The following is a 17,994-nucleotide window of genomic DNA, read 5'->3' on the forward strand; positions in this document are numbered from 1 at the left end:
TAGGAGAATATGGGAATAATAATCTTCCAAGCATCAGATAAACACAGTACACAAAGAGAAACTGTTGTCATGAAGATCATTTGATAAAAGAGCTCATTTGCTCTGAAAAGAAAAACAAATCTGCATATTTGACTGTTAATACTTTCATGTCTATACGGTGAATACTGTATGTCTGATGACACAGATTCAACAAACAACAAAGAACGTTGATGTGTGTGTTTTCACCAAACTTTCTTCTTTTTAAACACTTGTTTCTTTATTATATTAGCATTCAATTAGCATTCTTGATATATAAAACCTCCAGTGGATCAGGAAGAGAAGACCACTCAGAGAAGGTTTTACTTCCAACAAGAACACCTGTGTGAGTATTTAATAAAGCTTTAGTTTTTTCATTCTACGCTAAAAGAGAAAACTAGAGCGGCAGATTGTTCCATCAAAATAAAAGCATCAACGCTCTGACTGTCTGTTCTGAAACACGTCATAAAATGCTTTTTTTTTTTCCAGAACCGAACAGATGATGTGAAGCTGCTCACACTTCACATCTGTCACATCTGTCACACATCATGCAGAGAGTTACAGCAGAAACACACACTTCTCCTGTTATCAGCGACTTTACATTTGAAATTTTGCCAATAATGATACTTTTTAAGTCACAGAAAAAATAACTTTATATCTTAATTATGAAAAATTATGAGATATATATATATATAGTATATATAATTTCGAGATGAAGAGAAATACTTTATTTAGTGTTCAAAGAAGTGAAACTTCATTGAAACTTTCGCTATAATGATCCAATCGCAGAAATAAGATGGTTTCATGTCTTACTTATGAAATATATTTTTATAAAATGAAGAGAAATATTGTCTTGTGTTCAGGGAAGTAAAACTCGTTCCATGTCAAGAAGTTATTTTTCCAGACGGCAGCCAAATGAGGAAACAGCTTTCATGTCCAGCTTTTCAAAAATGTTTTACTTCAATTTTTTATTTTTTATTTTACCAAAGATGAGACGTTTCTGTGACTCAGAATCATTAAAAGCAAGATCCATGAACTTACAGCGAGCAGCTCGACAGGTCACACTGACTGACATGCAGAGGAAAGATGTAAACGCTGTGCCCACCACATTACAGTTTTACTGCATTTGATCATCAGTACTCATGTCTGAAACTATGTGTTTGACATGAGTGTGTGTGTGTGTGTGTGTGTGTGTGTGTGTGTGTGTGTGTGGAAATGTGTCAAGACGAGAGGCATCACAGGTGAACAAAACGAAATTAGAAAAAAAAGAAGTATCTTTCCGGACATTTTCAGGCTCTAAAATATAAACTTTTTTCTACTAGGACGTAAACGCATTTATGTTCGTGAAGCTGTAATTTCATGAACATCTGCAAATCAGTTGTTAAAGGTGCAGTAGGTAAGCCTTATAAAACTAACTTTCTGTCATATTTGCTGAAACTGACCCTATGTTCCAGTAGAACTACATGAAGCAGGTCATTTAAAAAAAAGAATCCGGCTCCTCTGGCTCCACCTACAGCCTGTAGTGAGATTTGTAAAAATCCACAGCTCCCTGTTCAGATGCACCAATCAGGTCCGAGGAGGAGGGGTGTCTAACTTTGTGTCAATCACTGCTCATCTCCCTTGTGGGGGGAGGGGCTTAGGAGACCGTTTTGGGCTTTAGCAGAAAGGGGGGAGGGACTGAGAAGTTGTCGTCGTTCAAATTTTTTGGCTAAGTCCTGGATCTTCACAATCCTACCTACAGCACCTTTAAGTTGACAGATAAAGGAATTCATTTAACTCTGATAAATATCTTTGGGCCATCTTTAGGGAAAGACAAACTACTTAGTGAATGAGGAAAATATGTTTTGACATTAAATGTATCGGGTGAAAAAGATCAATAAGAAAGAAAAAAAAAAAACGGGGGGTGGACAAAATATAGTAACCCTTTAATAAATACTAAATTTACTTTTAAATGGCCTGTGATGTTTGCACTTGTAAGAAGTATTGTAGTGCATTTTATTGCTGCATGTTTTTTTATAGTTTTAACTTAAGATCAAAACTGAATCATCTCATTATTATTATCATAACGTGTTTTCACCAGATCATAACTTTTCACATTTTCTGTATAAAAAAAAGTATAAAGTTTTTGTGATAGTTTGATTTTTTTTTTTATCTCTTACAACCCTCGCTGCTTCTGTACAACATCAAACACACAGACTACTGTCTGGAAAAATAGCATTGAGTTCTTTTAGTACTTCAAGTATATTTTGATGTCAATACTTTTCGCCTTTTACTTAAGTATTGAATGTTGAACTTTTACTTGTAGCAGAGTATTTCTACTCAGTGGTATTGCTAGTTTTACTTAAGCAAAACATCTGAATACTTCTTCCATCACTCCAAGTTTTGTCCTTTATGGTTTTTTAGGGCAGCTAAAAAAACCTTTCGCTTTGCACATTTTATGAAACGACAGAAGTCATAACACTAAAACCGAAAATCAAAAACCTGCGCTGTGATGCCTCCCCTTCTATAAGCATTAGTAAGTGTTAATACCTGCTTTAAAGCTGAGCTCATCGGCTTCCTGGCCCACGTAATCATAGAGCGCTCTGACTCGCACCGCTTCTACCTGATCCTCCTCGTCCTCCGCCTCCCCCACGCCGTTCTGCGCCAGCACCTTCTTAGGAATCTCCTCGTCTGACCAGTCCGACGAATAATCTTTCACCCTGAGAGAGGAGACACACAAAGTCAGCCAGACGCAAAGATACAGAGTCCGAAATTTCCGCCAAGTGTTAGTTATGTTTCTTTGACATAAAAATCATGTTGTTCCCGGTTTCAACAGCACCTGAATGCAGCATCACAAGTTATAGAAACATACAATTGCTCAACACATGGTGCACTCAAAGTTTGCACCTCCAGACTGAAGGACAGTTTTTATCCAAGAACCATCACTGAACTGAACAAAATCAAATATTTCCCCACCTTCGTGTCATGAACCTTTATATTCAGGTACGGCACAGCAAATTTCATTGTACACAAGCTTGTGCAATGACTATAAAGTCCATTCTATTCTATACACTCTTTTTAAGCACAAAATATAATAAAGTTAAATTAGTTTGGCTGCAGCATGGTTTTTTTCCGTTTTTTTAGTTGCTCGACCATCTCCCTGGGTTACCGTGCATCATGTGTACCCCTTTAAACTTAATGTGCCCCAACTGAGGTGTTGTAAATAAACCAAGAGAGGCTCTGTAGCTACGTCACACATCTCCTGGCAACCACAGCCGTCGTCATCACGGATGTCCAGTGGAGAACCGAGTGTGTGAAAATGTCTGAGTGGTAGACGTTCAGGCACCACAGTGAGTTTATGGAACGACAGCGAGCTCACAGAGGAAGACCAGTCTTAGTTTGGAAACCAGGACAAAATAACAGATGAGCAGGAAGCTGCTAATGGCTGCACAGATAGTCACAATGTCTGAAAACACACCATTTTCTACTTATGTCTTCTACTGTACATCATATTCAAACTACTAGATCGGGCCTATTTGAGACAATTTGATGCATAATGGGAGCATAAAAAATGGCTTTTTATTTCACATTTGTGTAACAGCAAAACTTGACAACCTACACACACACACACACACACACACACACACAGCACTTTGATTTACAGTTGACACCAAAAAAGTCTCTTTGTAAAGCTAAAAGAGCAAAGGTTTAAGAGAGGAAGACAATATTATTATTATTATTATTATTATTATTTGGTAGGGGTGTGACGAGAAACTCGGCTCACGAGACTGAGTTTACGAGACGAGATTTTAATACTATTTTAAAGAAAACTTCAATTAAGAAATATGACGAGTGAAAGAGTGAGAGAGAGCGCGGCTGTACCATCTAATGTTCTAATGCTGGGTTCTCCCGGCAGCTTTGTACAATTGCAACTCCGCTACCGCTCTGCAAAAGTAAACTAAGAGTCAACTTTGGTGAACGGCCAGGTGATCTTCCATGCCAATTTAGAGGCCCAAGCCAAACTCATCTTCAAAGCCAGATGCATTAAAAGACCAACCAGGTCAGACTCGTCTACTGGCGGCTGCGCCGCACTTGTGACCGATATTGCGAGACAATTTTTACCTCGACGAGAAATAATTTTGCGAGATCTCGTCATACCTCTATTATTTGGTGGAGTTTCAAAAGAAACCTGATGTTTTCCAAGAAAACACACACGTGAACCGGTATGGCAGTTTTGCAGCGGGTTTAAGTTGCCCCCCCCGAGACAACCAGTCCAGTGGCCCCCCAGGTTATTTGAGACTCCTACTCCCATTCCTCCAGTCTTTCAAATTCTAAATGTGAATGTTTTCTAAGACTTTTTTAGAGATTTGCTACAGTTGAAGGACGGTGTGTTCATGGAGCAACGCCAGCAGCAGCATGATGGGATTAGATGAAGAAGTAGAGCAAATGTGACTTACAAAATGACTTACTGTCAAATATCTTTTGCTTTTGAGAAAACGCACTGTTGGGAGGTGAGTTTGTACAGAGGCTAAATCCAGTAACAAAGTCTCTAACACACAACACACACACCTTTCTAGCTGCTAATTAGAGTGCATTTTGTACAGGATGTTAACTCCTCAGGGTGACTACAAACTAAACTGTGACGACAAACAAACTAAACAACATGCTCTATATGCTACATGCTGCCTGTATATCTGTCTGTAACACACCCACAGACTCAAACCCACATGTATATATTGTGCATCTGTGTGTGTATGTACACTGGGAAACGGTGATACAGCTCAGGTTTATACTTCACGGCTTACTCTGATAAACAGAGCAAATAAAACTAGGTGTTGGATCGAGTCCAATAATGAAATAATGAGGGCTGTAGTTAGTCTGCAGCTAACGTGGAGATATCCTCCTACCTGCTGTCCAGGGTGATGGGACTCGGCGGGACCTCAGTTCCACCCGAAGAGACGATGTTGGTGAGGGTGACCACGCTGTCCTCGGAGTGTCCGCCTCGCTCCTTCCTGCTGATGGAGCGACTCGCCTCCGGAGACCACTCCTACACACACACACACACACACACACACACCCACCCACACCCACACGAAAAGTTAAATTCATAAGCAATAAAACGCAACATTGCTCAATTGAATACTCTCAGGGATTTTGCTGCTGTTCAGTTTTGTAGTTTTGTTTTAAAATTCTGACTTATAAAATTCAAAGTCAAATTGTGGTGGTGCGTGGCCAGGGTGGCTCAGTGGGTAGAACAGGCGCACATATACTGAGAGGTTTATGCCTCGACGCAGAGGTCCAGGGTTCGAATCCAACCTGTGACGATTTCCTGCATGTCTTCCCCCTCTCTCTCCCCTTTCTCACCTAGTTGTCCTATCAAATAAAGGCGGAAAATCCCAAACAAATTTGGTGGCACAGGCCATATTCATTTTTTAACTGCATGTACAGACAGATGCAGCATGATTGCATATAAAGTCAATGGAAAGACACGACTGCGCAAGTTGAACAAGTTACTACATAAACGTACAGAGACAAGAGAAGAGTTAAACACTGTCGGTTGATAAATATCTTGATATGTTACAGCTAGTAGCCAGTTGCAGTTGTAGTTGGTATTTATATTCCATTCAGAGGATTTATAATCATATAGTACACTGCAGCATTTTCTAATATAGAAGACAATAATCACATGTATGTAAGGTTTTTGAAAAATGATAATACATTTAAATTACAATGAGAACAAAACAAAAACACCTGCTGTGACAAAATATGTTGCAAATACAATAAGTAAATGTATTCATTTGATAGGGGTAGAGCAATGAATGTGATTAATGAACATCCGTCAGTATAAAATATGTAAACATGCCGGAGTTAGCAAAAATGCTAATTTACATCCACGTGTTTTTCTGTCTTAGTGGCCATTTAATGATCGCTCCTGTCCTGTGGTAGATAATCAATGGAGTCTGATCGGATCACAGCCAGACAAAAACAAACACACACAGAGACACACTTTGGCCATAATAACAGGCTGCTGACAGATGTAGGTGGCTGGGGATACAGTTACTGTTATTTACAGTCTCAGTGGAGCACAGAACAACCTCCAAACTATCAGCACTACAGGAGGGTTGCGCTTATGTGTGTGTGTGTGTGTGTGTGTGTGTGTGTGCGTGCGTGCGTGGACCAAATGGCCTCACAAGCATAAAAGAACACCACACATGCACAGTATGTTCAAAGAGGAGACAAAGTGAGGTCATTTTACTGCTCCTCTCTCTTTAAAAGCCTTACATTTTTAAGGTATAAGTATGCAGCAGAGGAGTTCAGGTTGGAGTTATGAATGAATGTAGTTAACGGAAAGTCCTCAGAAGTACGGAAAGACAAATGTGTGTGTATGTGTTGGGACAATGGCTCTCTGTTTGCGTGTGAGCAGCGCTGTGGGAACGCCAGGAGATTCCTCGGAGAACAGAAGAGATTCATTGCTTTCTGCCAACATCTCCCCCTTTCTTTCTCTACTCTTATTTTTCAATTCTGGAAAACCTGTGGAACCTAAATAGTTATAAATGTTGACAAATACAGTAACATTAATTAACACTAAAAAGCATTTCCTTATAACTGCTTACAACTACATAATAGTGTGTTAAAGGGGAAAACTGAGGAGTAGGGTTACCGGTTACTGATTCTAAGATTCCTTAAGAAACATACTTTTCAAATCAGCGTATAGATTCCTGAAGGCAAAGATCAGACTGACACACACACACACAGAGGTCAACGTACACGTGTGCTTACAATGTGGCCAATCAGACCGAGTGATATGGCAAAATGCAACCACCACATTAAAACACTTTGAAGCTGGGGGAAGTCCATATAACATGTCAAAGAGTTTCCTGCAGCCCTGAATCGGCTAATGTTACTCAAGTAAAAAAGCACATGACACTCTAAAAACCAAAGACCAAGTCCAAAATCTTGGCATTCTAATAGACTCAGATCTCACTTTCACCAGCCTTATCAAAGCAATTACTAAAACAGCCTTCTATCATCTTAAAATATAGCCAGCATCAAGGGTTTTAGCAAGAAGTAAGGGTTTGGTGTCCAAACATGACCAAGAGAAGCTCATCCATGCCTATATTTCCAGTAGGGTGGACTACTTTAAAGGTCCTTTTAACTGGTCTCCTCAAAGAAACCATTAGGCAGCTGCAGCTCGTTTAGAATTCTGTTGCTAGAATTTTAACCAGGACAAACCAAGCATATTACTCCAATTCTGAGGTCTTTGCACTGGCTCACAGTTAGGTGGCTGTGACTCAGAGGTAGAGAGGGTCGGCCCTCAACCACAAGACTGGCGGTTCGACAAGACATTGAACCCCAAGTTTCTCCCCGGATGCTATGTGGCTGTCCGCTGCTCTTAATGCTTAGGATGGGATGGCTTAGAATTTCACTACATTGTACTGTACGATTGTGTGTGACTAATAATACAAGTTTCTTCTGGTTAAATAAAATATATTAAAGTGCTGGTACTCATCTATAAATCACTGAGTGGTTTGGGCCCAGATAATATCTGTGATATGCTAAAAGAATACAAACCAAGTAGAGCTCTTAGAGCCAAGGACTCAGGTCAGCAAGTGCAGCTATGATGACCCACTCTGTGGGTGGCTCTTTGGTATTTTCCATGGATGTATTATAAGACCTGGATACAACATTCATGGCGAAGCCTCGTTCATTTCTATTCCTATTCATCAACAAAAAAGCTAAGTTTCCGGGGGTTACTTCCGTGATATGCGGCCCACTTTTCAAATGGATTAAAAATTCAGAATAGAAAGAGTCATAACCGTCCCTGTTTGCAGTTTGAGGTGTCCTAGCAGCAGTTTTATGTCTCTTTTACAATGGTGGCCTGTGGGGAAAATCCTCGTTGCATTACCGCCAGTGGCCACTGGACAAAATCAGTGGAAAGGCTGAGCGCTGTTCGTGGGGGCCTGGTATTTTCCCTGTCAGCCGTTGGCAGAGGTGTGGCAGGAGGATGAGCCACACTGGAATCCACTCCTCCTGATTCCTACTGAAGAGGGCTGGATATGCAGTTCTCTCTCTCTCTGTCCTCACAGCCAGCAGGGTTTATTTTTGGTTTGTTTGTCCTTTGAGTTCTATTAGCTTTGCTTTCCACAGAATCGCCTACACCCATGGACTCACTACACCACTGATTAAACTGAAATACACGTTTGATCATTTTTCAAGTATGGTTTAATATGGGTTGAATATATTGCTGTTAATTGAATCCTTAATTATGTGTGGTGTTCATTATTTTGCCATACATTTGAGCTGGTTCATGACAACAGCCCAGAGTCTAAACTAAACATGGTAAAGCAGCATTTGGCTGTTATGCCGCATGCATATAGCACAAAGGAAAACTTACATGCAAGCCAAATGTAGCAATTAAAATGAAAAAAAGTTAAAAACATTTGTCTTTTCATTGAGCTCCAAAACTTGCACTCTATTCCTACTACACTTTCAGTTCTGGAAGTACATCTCTAGTTTGTACACTATTTTTATGTACTTTGTATTTTCTTTCAGTCATATTGTATATGTGGATGTTCCTTTGTGCTTTACTTTATGTAAAGCTTATTGAATTGCCCGTGTGTGAAATTTGCTATAGCTATAGGAATAAAACTTTTGTTCTGCATAGCTTTTAAAACACGAGGGAGTTTGGGTTTTCATGTGTCAACATTTGCTTCTTTGTAACCATAAATGAACAACACTGCAGCTCTGAACTGACTGAATTTTGTTCAGCATCGTGCGACCACTTGACAGGCTTTGTTTGAACATGGCCAAAATAATCTTTACTCACACACATCAAATGCGGAGAACAGACCAAATGGATTTGAAAACATCTGAAACCTTCAAACAGACTTTCTGGGGTCCAGTTGCTGCATTTTTGAGTGTTATATGTCAACTCTTTTGTATGATTCGAAATTCAAGGATCCAGGTGTGGACAACACACACACACACACACACACACACACACACACACACACACACACACACACACACACACACACACACACACACACACACACACACACACACACACACACACACACACACACACACACACACACACACAGTGTGGTGCAGCCAAAGATAAAGTGGAGGGCAGGAATCCTGATGATTGTATCTCTATTATGACTTGACAATTGGGTCTGCAGATAGAAAATAGGACAATACAATGATTCCGTCATTGTGAATCAGCAACAAAGAGTGAAGAGGGTGTGTTAAAAACCCGTGTGTAACTGATTACAATGTGTTATTTCATCCTCAGGCGGAAGTCACAAAACCTCTCAGGAAATTAAAAAACTGATCCTTTCTTACATTTATAACTTTGGGATTAAAAGGGCTTCTTGAAAGCAAAAGTTACTACAAACTGATTTATTTCGCTTAAAACTGTGCAAAAGGTATATTTGATATTGTTTTCTTAGCTTAGCATAACGTAGCCTGGCTCTGTCGAGATGTACATAAAAGAATAAGATGTTTTTACGCTTTAGTTTATGTACAGGTTAAACAAATGAGATATAACATGTTAATTATTGAGCTTTGCAGGAGTTGGAAGGCTGATTTTGTGACCTGCAGACAGAGCCAGGCACGCGGTTTCCCCCATGTTTCCAGTCTTAATGGTAATTTAAGCGACTGCGGCTTCATATTTAACCTAACGTACAGATATGAGATATGAGAGTGGTTTAAACCAAACCAGCGTATATCTCAATCAATGTAATACTGTTCCTTTAAAGTCTGTGAAGAAACAATCATTTGTACTTCTGTTTTGTCTTATCTGTAAATATTTGTTTGTCCTCGGTGGCCTGCAGGTCTGCAGAGCTGTAGTAAAATCTGTAGATTTCCACAAACATCTACATAAAATATATCTGCGTGCGTGTGTGTTCAGACATTCCTGACCCCACTCAGAGGTCTCAGTCACACAACAAGGCTTTCACTGGTAGCCTGTTTAATATTCAGTCTGTCTCTCTGACACACATGCACACACAGAACAACGATAGTTAGTACTGTGCAGTACTCTTGTTTTCAATAAGATGTTTGAAGACAGACAAAATCAGTGAATGAAGTTGTATAAATAATCCCAAGAGTGAATTAAAGCGAGAGTGTGTGTGTGTGAGTGTGAGTGTGAGTGTGAGTGTGAGTGTGAGTGTGTGTGTGTGTGTGTGTGTGTGTGTGTGTGTGTGTGTGTGTGTGTGTGTGTGTGTGTGTGTCTCCACACCTCAAACTGTGGCCAGTTCATGCTCATGCCCGGTCCGTGGGTGTTCCTCCACCATCTGAGATCTTCGGTGTCATTGGCTGCTTGGATGGTCTGACCCAGGTCCCGGTGCAGGCCTTTGAACCTATTGGGCAAAGTGACTGTCAATCATCACATCTACTGTAACCCCTCCTCCTCCTCCTTTAGTTCTGTCAGTAGAGATTTTAAATTCTCTTTCATACTTTAAAGCTATCGTCTCGATTGAACTGGGCTTTATAAATTCAATGTGTTATATTTTAATTTCGCCCGTTAACATGCAGCTCCTCTGATGAATTATCAGACACTGCAACAATGCGAAAGGGTTCGCTCACCGTGATGAAGATACAAAGAATAATCACCTGAATCTGCAGCCTCCCTCAGCTTTACGGAGATTCATAGTTTCAGGTTTTGTTTATCTGACTGGTTGCAACTTTACTGTTCTGGTTCACCCTCATCGCTCTCATAGCTTCAAAAACGCTCCAAACACACACTATACACAATACCTGCATCAACAAATAGCTAGTCTCACTTTGCCAGACCCTCCTCCAAAGTGCGCTGAAGGAGGAAAACGTGCCCTGGTTTAATGGCATTTCTATAAACCAATCAGAATTGTCATGGGCGGGTGGGTGTTAAACTCCGCACAGAGCCGCTGCAAAACAGTCGTGCGAGAAAAAAAACTCACATTGGACAGATAGTCTAGCTAGCTGTCTCAATTTACCCTGCAGAGATCTGAGGAGCAGCCAACAGTAGTCCTCATAAATCCATTGAATTTAAAATTCCAACACAAAGAAAGCGGAAGGAAACGGAAAATACATGCATCTGGTGGAATTTTCTGCAGCACCAGAGCAATACCAGAAGTGGAACGCAAAGGATATAGACTAGCAAATAGCAGACACATAGACGAGCTTGTGAACATACGGTAGTGTAGTATAAAGCAGCTTAAGTGACAGATATTTCTCTCAGAAGTTGGTAGAGACCAAAAAAAGATAAAAGATTATTTTTTGGGGCATTTTCGGCCTTTAATTTTACAGTACAGCTGAAGACATGAAAGGTGAGAGAGAGGGGGAATGACATGCAGCAAAGGGCCGCAGGTCAGAGTCAAACCTGGGCCCGCTGTGACGAGAAGTAAACCTCTATATATGGGCGCCCGCTCTACCAACTGAGCTATCCGGGCGCCCGTCAGGTGCACTGTTGACAGTGTAAATAGGAAAACTGTTTGCTAACAAGTTTATCAAGGTGACAAAATGTCAGTGTTGCGTTTACCATTTCCTCTGCCCCTAAGTGGCCAAAAACCACAGATGGTATCTAAAAATTACTGACAGAGCCACTAGTAGAGAACAGTTCAGCCTTTGCTTAGCTCATCATCATGACTGCTGTGTTATTAAGTTAAAAGCTGCATTCATTGATTTTTTGGTCACTTTGTGGCAGCAGAACAAGCTGTACACAACACTGACATATTATCCTCTTTTGAAGAGGTGTATGGTTGTATTGAACGTGTTTCATTTACACATTAGACTGACATAGAGCAACATTAGCATTATTGTGAAGTCATGTTTGTGTTCACTTGAGGAATGTGATGAAGTCCAATATTCTCAATGGTCTCCATTAACTTCTAAGGGACATAGCTGTCTCTTTAGCTATCAAATGCTCCACTACAGTATGTTCCCCAGCTAATTTAAAGCCGATTTTCCATGTCTTATAGGTTAGTAAACTGAATGCAATTGAGTTTGGATTGTTGGTTTGACAAAACAAGACATTTGATGACTTCATCTCAGACCTTACATAAATTGTTGGGCACTTTTTAGTCACTATTTTTCCGTCATATTATAGACATTCATTTGTTTCTGGCCATCTGATGAATGTGAGTTCAATGTTCACTCTACTTTTAGCTTTAGCTTAGCAGTTTTGGTCTCCTCCAACGCCTGAGGTCTCTTTAGCTGCTAAAAGCTGCTAAAACTTTACTATGTTCACCAGCTTGTCTCTAACTGTGTCTGTCTGCTGTTTGCTGCTGAGCAGGTAATGTTCAGTGGCTTTATCAGAACGTTTTTGCTAAAAACAGCTGCATGCTGCTGCTGGAAACAAGTTTGATGAGACCACAGAGAGTGAATCAAAACAATTAGGTTGCTGTAAAACCAAAACAATGGCTGTATTCAAGACCACCTACTATATTAGCAGTACGTACTGATTTGGCCAAAATGTGGCACGTAGAATGCAAACAAAGCAAAAACTGCAGTAAGCCAGGAATACACTGTACTGTACACACAATTACACTGTATGTTAGTGTTACTGATTATACTGTGTATTCCGGGGGCTGGGCCTTTAAAATCCTCAAGCCTCTATTTAAAAGGTGGAATTCCAGATAAGACTATTGTATGTGCATATTTTCTAGTCAGACGTATCAGCTCCTTGCTGGCTTGTTTACACTCAGAGGTGATATGAAGGAAAAACTTGCATCTATTCATCTACATCCAACCTTCCCAGGAGCTGCAGGTAAATGACTCTTAAAGCCTGTTGACTGTATTCAACAGAAAACAGACCGGAGGCCGGAAATACTTTTACATGAATACATATAAACCTTCCAAAACACATCAAGGAGCTAATGCTTTCCAAACCCATGATATGTAGTGGGACAGTTTTTGCACAGGTCTGGAAGTTATATGAATAGTTTGTCTATGTAATCGGTTTTTTTTTTTTTAAACACCTTATTAAGGTCCACTCACTAGCTTTTTATGTGGAGCTTTCAGCCACATCTCACGAACTTCCAAAGTGGATGTATTTTGTAAATTGTGACGGCTCCAACAGTTCTTTGTCAAACTACTCCAGAGTCAAAATCTTCAAACTCAATATTCCACTAACTGTATGCTTTACAGTTGAGGAATTTTCTTAATTTATAGTATGGTACATGTACTCATTTACAAAACTGTCAAATACTTTCGACTTTTTCTTGTTTTGGGACAGACGGACAACTCAAAAACATAAGGCCTCCGGACACTGGCATCACAAGCTAAAAAGGTTGGGAACCACCGCTCATAAGTGCCCTCGTAATTCACTTCAGGTAATGACAGAGCTCAGTCTGTGAGTCTGGAGTTTGGGTTTAGACCGAGGTCACTGTAGGAGGACAGGTGGTCTCTTCTATACTTCAACTTTACTGTTGACTTTGATTTTAGACATTTTACTGTAATGTAAACCTGTAAGAAACAAAAGACAAGTCACTGGGTGGACTTTTTCCAAGTACATTCCTATCAAATCACATCACTTCCTATTCAAAGAGTTAATTAAAGATGAAGTTTTTGTTCAATATTTGAACAAAGATCTGGTCGGACTTTACCAATCGTGGTTACTGTGGTAACGGTGGCTTGTTCAAATAGAATGAGAGGTCAATAGTTAATGGACAACTCCATGAGTTTTCTATTAAGCCCTGTGTACATAGACACATGGTCACACACACATTCAAACCTCGACATTCTGCATGCCTTCACCATCACCTAATCACTCTGTGTGTGTGTGTGTGTGTGTGTGTGTGTGTCCTACCCTTCTTTGACGGACAGGTCGAGGTGTGTGTGGATGTCCTGCAGGACGTCTTTAAAGAAGCGCAGCCTCTTGCGCTCGGCCTCCTGGGTGAGGTCAAACACCTGCTCCATGTCCTCCATGTAGCGAGGGTTACAGCGGTTCAGCTCCTCCAGGGCCTTCGTGTAGCGCTCCTTCCCCTGCAACACACACACAGAGCACACACTGAGCTACGAGGGCGGCGTACACACTTAGTTCAAGTCTACTGCTGGTGAGAAGCTATGGCTGTATCTACTGTATGGAATGGTCTTCAGCTGTGAGCTGTGAGGTGTTTTAAACAAAACTGCATTTTTTGCAAATGTGCTCCTGCTTGTCCACATGGGCTCGATGGTGTTTTAAGCCCCCAACGTCTCCTTCCAGGCAGCGCTGCGACCGTTGACTTCAAGGCACCTAACTCTAACCATAACCCTAACCATAACCATTGCCTAATCCTAGTGCCTTCCAGGCAGCGCTGCCTGGAAAGAGACGTTGGGGGCTTAAAACACCGATAAACCGTGGGCTGACGCCTTCTCCAAACCACAATAATGTTAAAGAACAACATGTACCTTTCCTTTAATACAAAAGTATTCAAAATAAAAAATAATTAACCCAACCCAATTCCAGACCAATCTCCTTCTCAGTGAGTCAAATGTTTTTTTACTCCTCTCAACTCCTGTAAATTTAAAAAAGAATGTTTAATGTAGAGTATTTAGATGCATAATTGTCGTAAAAACAATACTGTCCATACAAATCAGTTTTGGTCGCTGTAATCATGTTGTAACTGACCATGAAGAGTTCCTTACTTGGGTGATTTCAAAGTAAGTGATGGGGGGACAAAATCAACAGTCTTTGTTCGGTGTAGAAATTCATCCTAAAGTTCAGCTGTAGCTAAAATGAGAAAACTTGAGCAGTTTGAGTCAGACAAATGAAGTTGGCTTTCTTCCAAAGTTGCAGCTTTTTTTTGTTTCAAATTCCTTGTTGTTTTCCTTATAGAGCTGCAACAAGAACGAGAGGAAATTTGGTACTTAAAAGAACATAATTTTGATAGATACCCACTTGATTTGGCTGTCTAGCCTCAGATTAGCTGCAGCTGAAATTTAGAACTTTTCTTTTTTTTTTTTTTTTACAGTGAACAGACAAGCCAACCCAATTCTGGATCCGGAAATGTTTTTCATGTGTCAATCCTCTCAACTCCTGTAAGTTTCAAAAAGAATGCTTGATGCTAGGTACCTAAGAAACATTATATTCCTTTTCAGGACTGGGACACTTGTACCACACTGCGAGCAAACGCAATCATCAAACAGCGTGTGCAGTTTTCCGTCCAACAGGATGGCATGCTAAGCGTTGTTTACCTTGATGACGTGTTGAAGGTGTTGTGGTCCGCACTAACTGCAGTAAGAGCCTGTCGTCTGCAGCTTTTCACACAACATGCTCAGTGTGGCTGCTTCTTCTTCTACTATTCCTCCCTTTCATATTCAAAACTTATACAATGAATTAAAAAAAATCGTATTGTTTACACAAAGTTATAGCCAACAATAGTCTGTGCTGCTGACCCAGTGACAAATGCAACACATCTCCTGTTGCTGCTCCACCATAAAAGCCTCCATGTGAATAACTCATGGAAAACTTTTAATGTGGAGGAATAGTATCAAGAAGTGACTGATTTCAATCAGCAGTAACTTAAAGTGGCCATATTATGCTCATTTTCAGGTTCATAATTGTAATTTGAGATTGTATCAGAATAGGTTTACATGGTTTAATTTTCAAAAAACACCATATTTTTGTTGTACTGCACATTGCTGCAGCTCCTCTTTTCACCCTGTGTGTTGAGCTCTCCGTTTTAGCTACAGAGTGAGACCTCTCAACTTCTGTCAGTCGCACATGCACAGTAGCTAGGTAAGGATTACATGAGCTAGCTAGCTATTTCTCCAATTTTGGCCTGTACAAGGCAGGATTAGCTGGGAGACTTCTTCTAAACGAGGACGCACTTCCAACTTTGCGTGGAATACCTGCAGAACAGGGACATGTAAGTAGTTCTATACAATTTATTTTGTAGATTAGGGTGAATTCATGTGTGTTGTAGCAGTGTTTTGCCATTGAGAACGAGCTAGCATGCTAGCGCTAGCATGCTAACAGTTAGCCCCCTAGCCCCCTCGTCTCGGCTAGTGACGTAGAAAGCCGTGCAGATTTTGACCAGCTCACCCGGAGACTGAAGGCAGGACACATTCAGAAACCCGTATCTCACTCAAAACAGCATGGATGTTTTTTTTTTCAAAGTTTGTATGCGTGTGGAAGCACCAGAGACACAAAATAATACCCCTAATCCCAGAAAAAGTGATTTTTTTCATAATATGGGCACTTTAACAAATGAACAAATTACCTATCAACTGAAATGCTTTGTGATTACCTGAACAACACTAAGGGGCTGCTGATACATACAGTCTGGTTGTGTGTCCTGACAGTGAAGTCTAGGGGCTTTTTCAGGTTTTGTTTTCCCAGACTGTACAAATGAGTCATGATATTGGAGTTCATGTCTTTTGGTTGCCTGACGCAGCTCTTTGTCTACTCACTGACCTTCAATTTGTCTCAGGATTTCCCTGTTTTCAATTGACAATTTCCCTTTTTGGGACCTGGAGCTTTTTCTCTGCTGTTGTTTTTTTTTTTTTGCAGAGCAGAGAACAGTGGAGACAAGCCCGGTCACGTTTCATAACTCAAAAACACACACAGGTATGTTTTTTTTGGCATCACTGACACACCTAGACAGCTACAAGTGGAACTACACATGGGACTGTATGCATGTACTGTATGTGTTTTGTACTTTCTCAGCCTCCTCGGTGCAGCGCTCCGCCCGGGTCGTGTATTTGCGGACTTCCTCCTGCGACTTGGTCGGGTCAGCCTTGGCGTGCGTTTCCCTGGTAAACGCCGTCCACTCCTCCTTCCTGGCCTGATGGTAGCTCTTCTTACAGACCTCCACCTTAACACACACACACACACACACAGACAGACAGACAGACAGACAGACACACACACACACACACACACACACACAAACACACAGATGATTTGCTGTTGCAATCAATAGCTCTGATTACATTCACCACACCTTATGTTTCTTAAAATGCAGTCTTGTTTCCTCATTGACACATTTGAATAGTCTAATATTACAAACATGACTCACTCACCAACACTCATAATGTCAAATATAATTAACTTTTAGGTTTTATACATATGTATGTATATATATATGTATGTACATAATATATTGTTTTTTAATTCTCTCCTAATTATGCATATACACATACGTGTACGTACCTTTTTACTTTTCTTTTCACATTCAGTTTTATTCATTTGGCAATGCTGTCTACAACTTGTATTACTTCATTTATATTTTTTGTTTAGATGTTAACACTATAGGCCCTATCTTGCACCCAGCGCAATTGACTTTGTACACCGACGCATGGATCATTCCTATTTTGCACCCACAGACGCACAGCAGACTTTTCCCTCCACAGACGGACGTCGGTAAATTATAGAATGAACTCACGCTCCCGGGGGCGGTTCAGCAAAAAGAGGAGGCGTGTTCTGGCGCAAACGTTCCCTAGTGCTATTTTGCAGTTTCAGAAAACAATTCCGCCACAGACCAGGAAAAACCTGGTCTAAAGTCAGTGGAGCGTTATTCAGATGCTATTTTAAGGTTACATGCTTGGCCATAATGTAGAGTGTGCACACCGCGCATACACTTTGCTTCTCTCATCTCACGGACCCAGCAGTTCCCATTTTTGCAAACCATACATAAATACAAGGAAAAATATGACCTTGTTTTACACAACATTTCCATGAATCATGGATGTGTTGATGACATAAATGAGGAAATATTAGAGGACTTAAGGAGATGTGATGTTGGACTGCATGTGCCGATGCCACTTAACCCAAATGCCCCAGCAGCAGCACTGGAGAGGAGAGACAGAAGAGCTGCATCGTCTATAGTGAGGTAATCTCGGTCTAATGTTAGACTACATTGCAAAAATATCACCATGCATTCCTAACCTCGTGATTCAGTGAGAGTGAGCCCAAAACATCGGTAAGTATGTTTTTGTGACATTTCTTTATTTACATTTTGTCAAAAAGAATAATCAATAGCAAACGTCGGTCTCCTCGGCTGTGAACCGCTCCTGGCGTGAACCCATGGATGT

The 17,994-nt window shown here is 40.6% G+C and overlaps 1 protein-coding gene and 1 long non-coding RNA gene across 5 annotated transcripts in view; both read right to left on the reverse strand.

Moving 5' to 3' along the window:
* Nucleotides 1-17,994, reverse strand: part of pacsin3 (protein kinase C and casein kinase substrate in neurons 3) — a 44,507-nt gene that overhangs the window by 3,499 nt on the left and 23,014 nt on the right. For 3 of the 4 annotated variants that reach the window (XM_031323520.2, XM_031323519.2, XM_031323522.2), the window contains 5 exons: nt 16,620-16,775; nt 13,787-13,962; nt 10,241-10,361; nt 4,902-5,041; nt 2,545-2,714 (listed from right to left, as the gene is read on the reverse strand). In XM_031323520.2, coding sequence (XP_031179380.1) covers nt 2,545-2,714; nt 4,902-5,041; nt 10,241-10,361; nt 13,787-13,962; nt 16,620-16,775 — 763 coding nt within the window. The remainder of the gene's footprint in view (nt 1-2,544; nt 2,715-4,901; nt 5,042-10,240; nt 10,362-13,786; nt 13,963-16,619; nt 16,776-17,994) is intronic. The other variant, XM_031323524.2, reaches the window with a different exon arrangement.
* Nucleotides 14,454-16,613, reverse strand: LOC116067190. The gene is made up of 2 exons (XR_004109137.2): nt 16,161-16,613; nt 14,454-15,480 (listed from the first exon to the last, which is right to left on the reverse strand). It is a non-coding gene; the product is annotated as an uncharacterized LOC116067190 (long non-coding RNA).

The sequence above is a fragment of the Sander lucioperca genome, chromosome 3 (assembly GCF_008315115.2).
Source record: "Sander lucioperca isolate FBNREF2018 chromosome 3, SLUC_FBN_1.2, whole genome shotgun sequence".
Lineage (NCBI taxonomy): Eukaryota > Metazoa > Chordata > Actinopteri > Perciformes > Percidae > Sander > Sander lucioperca.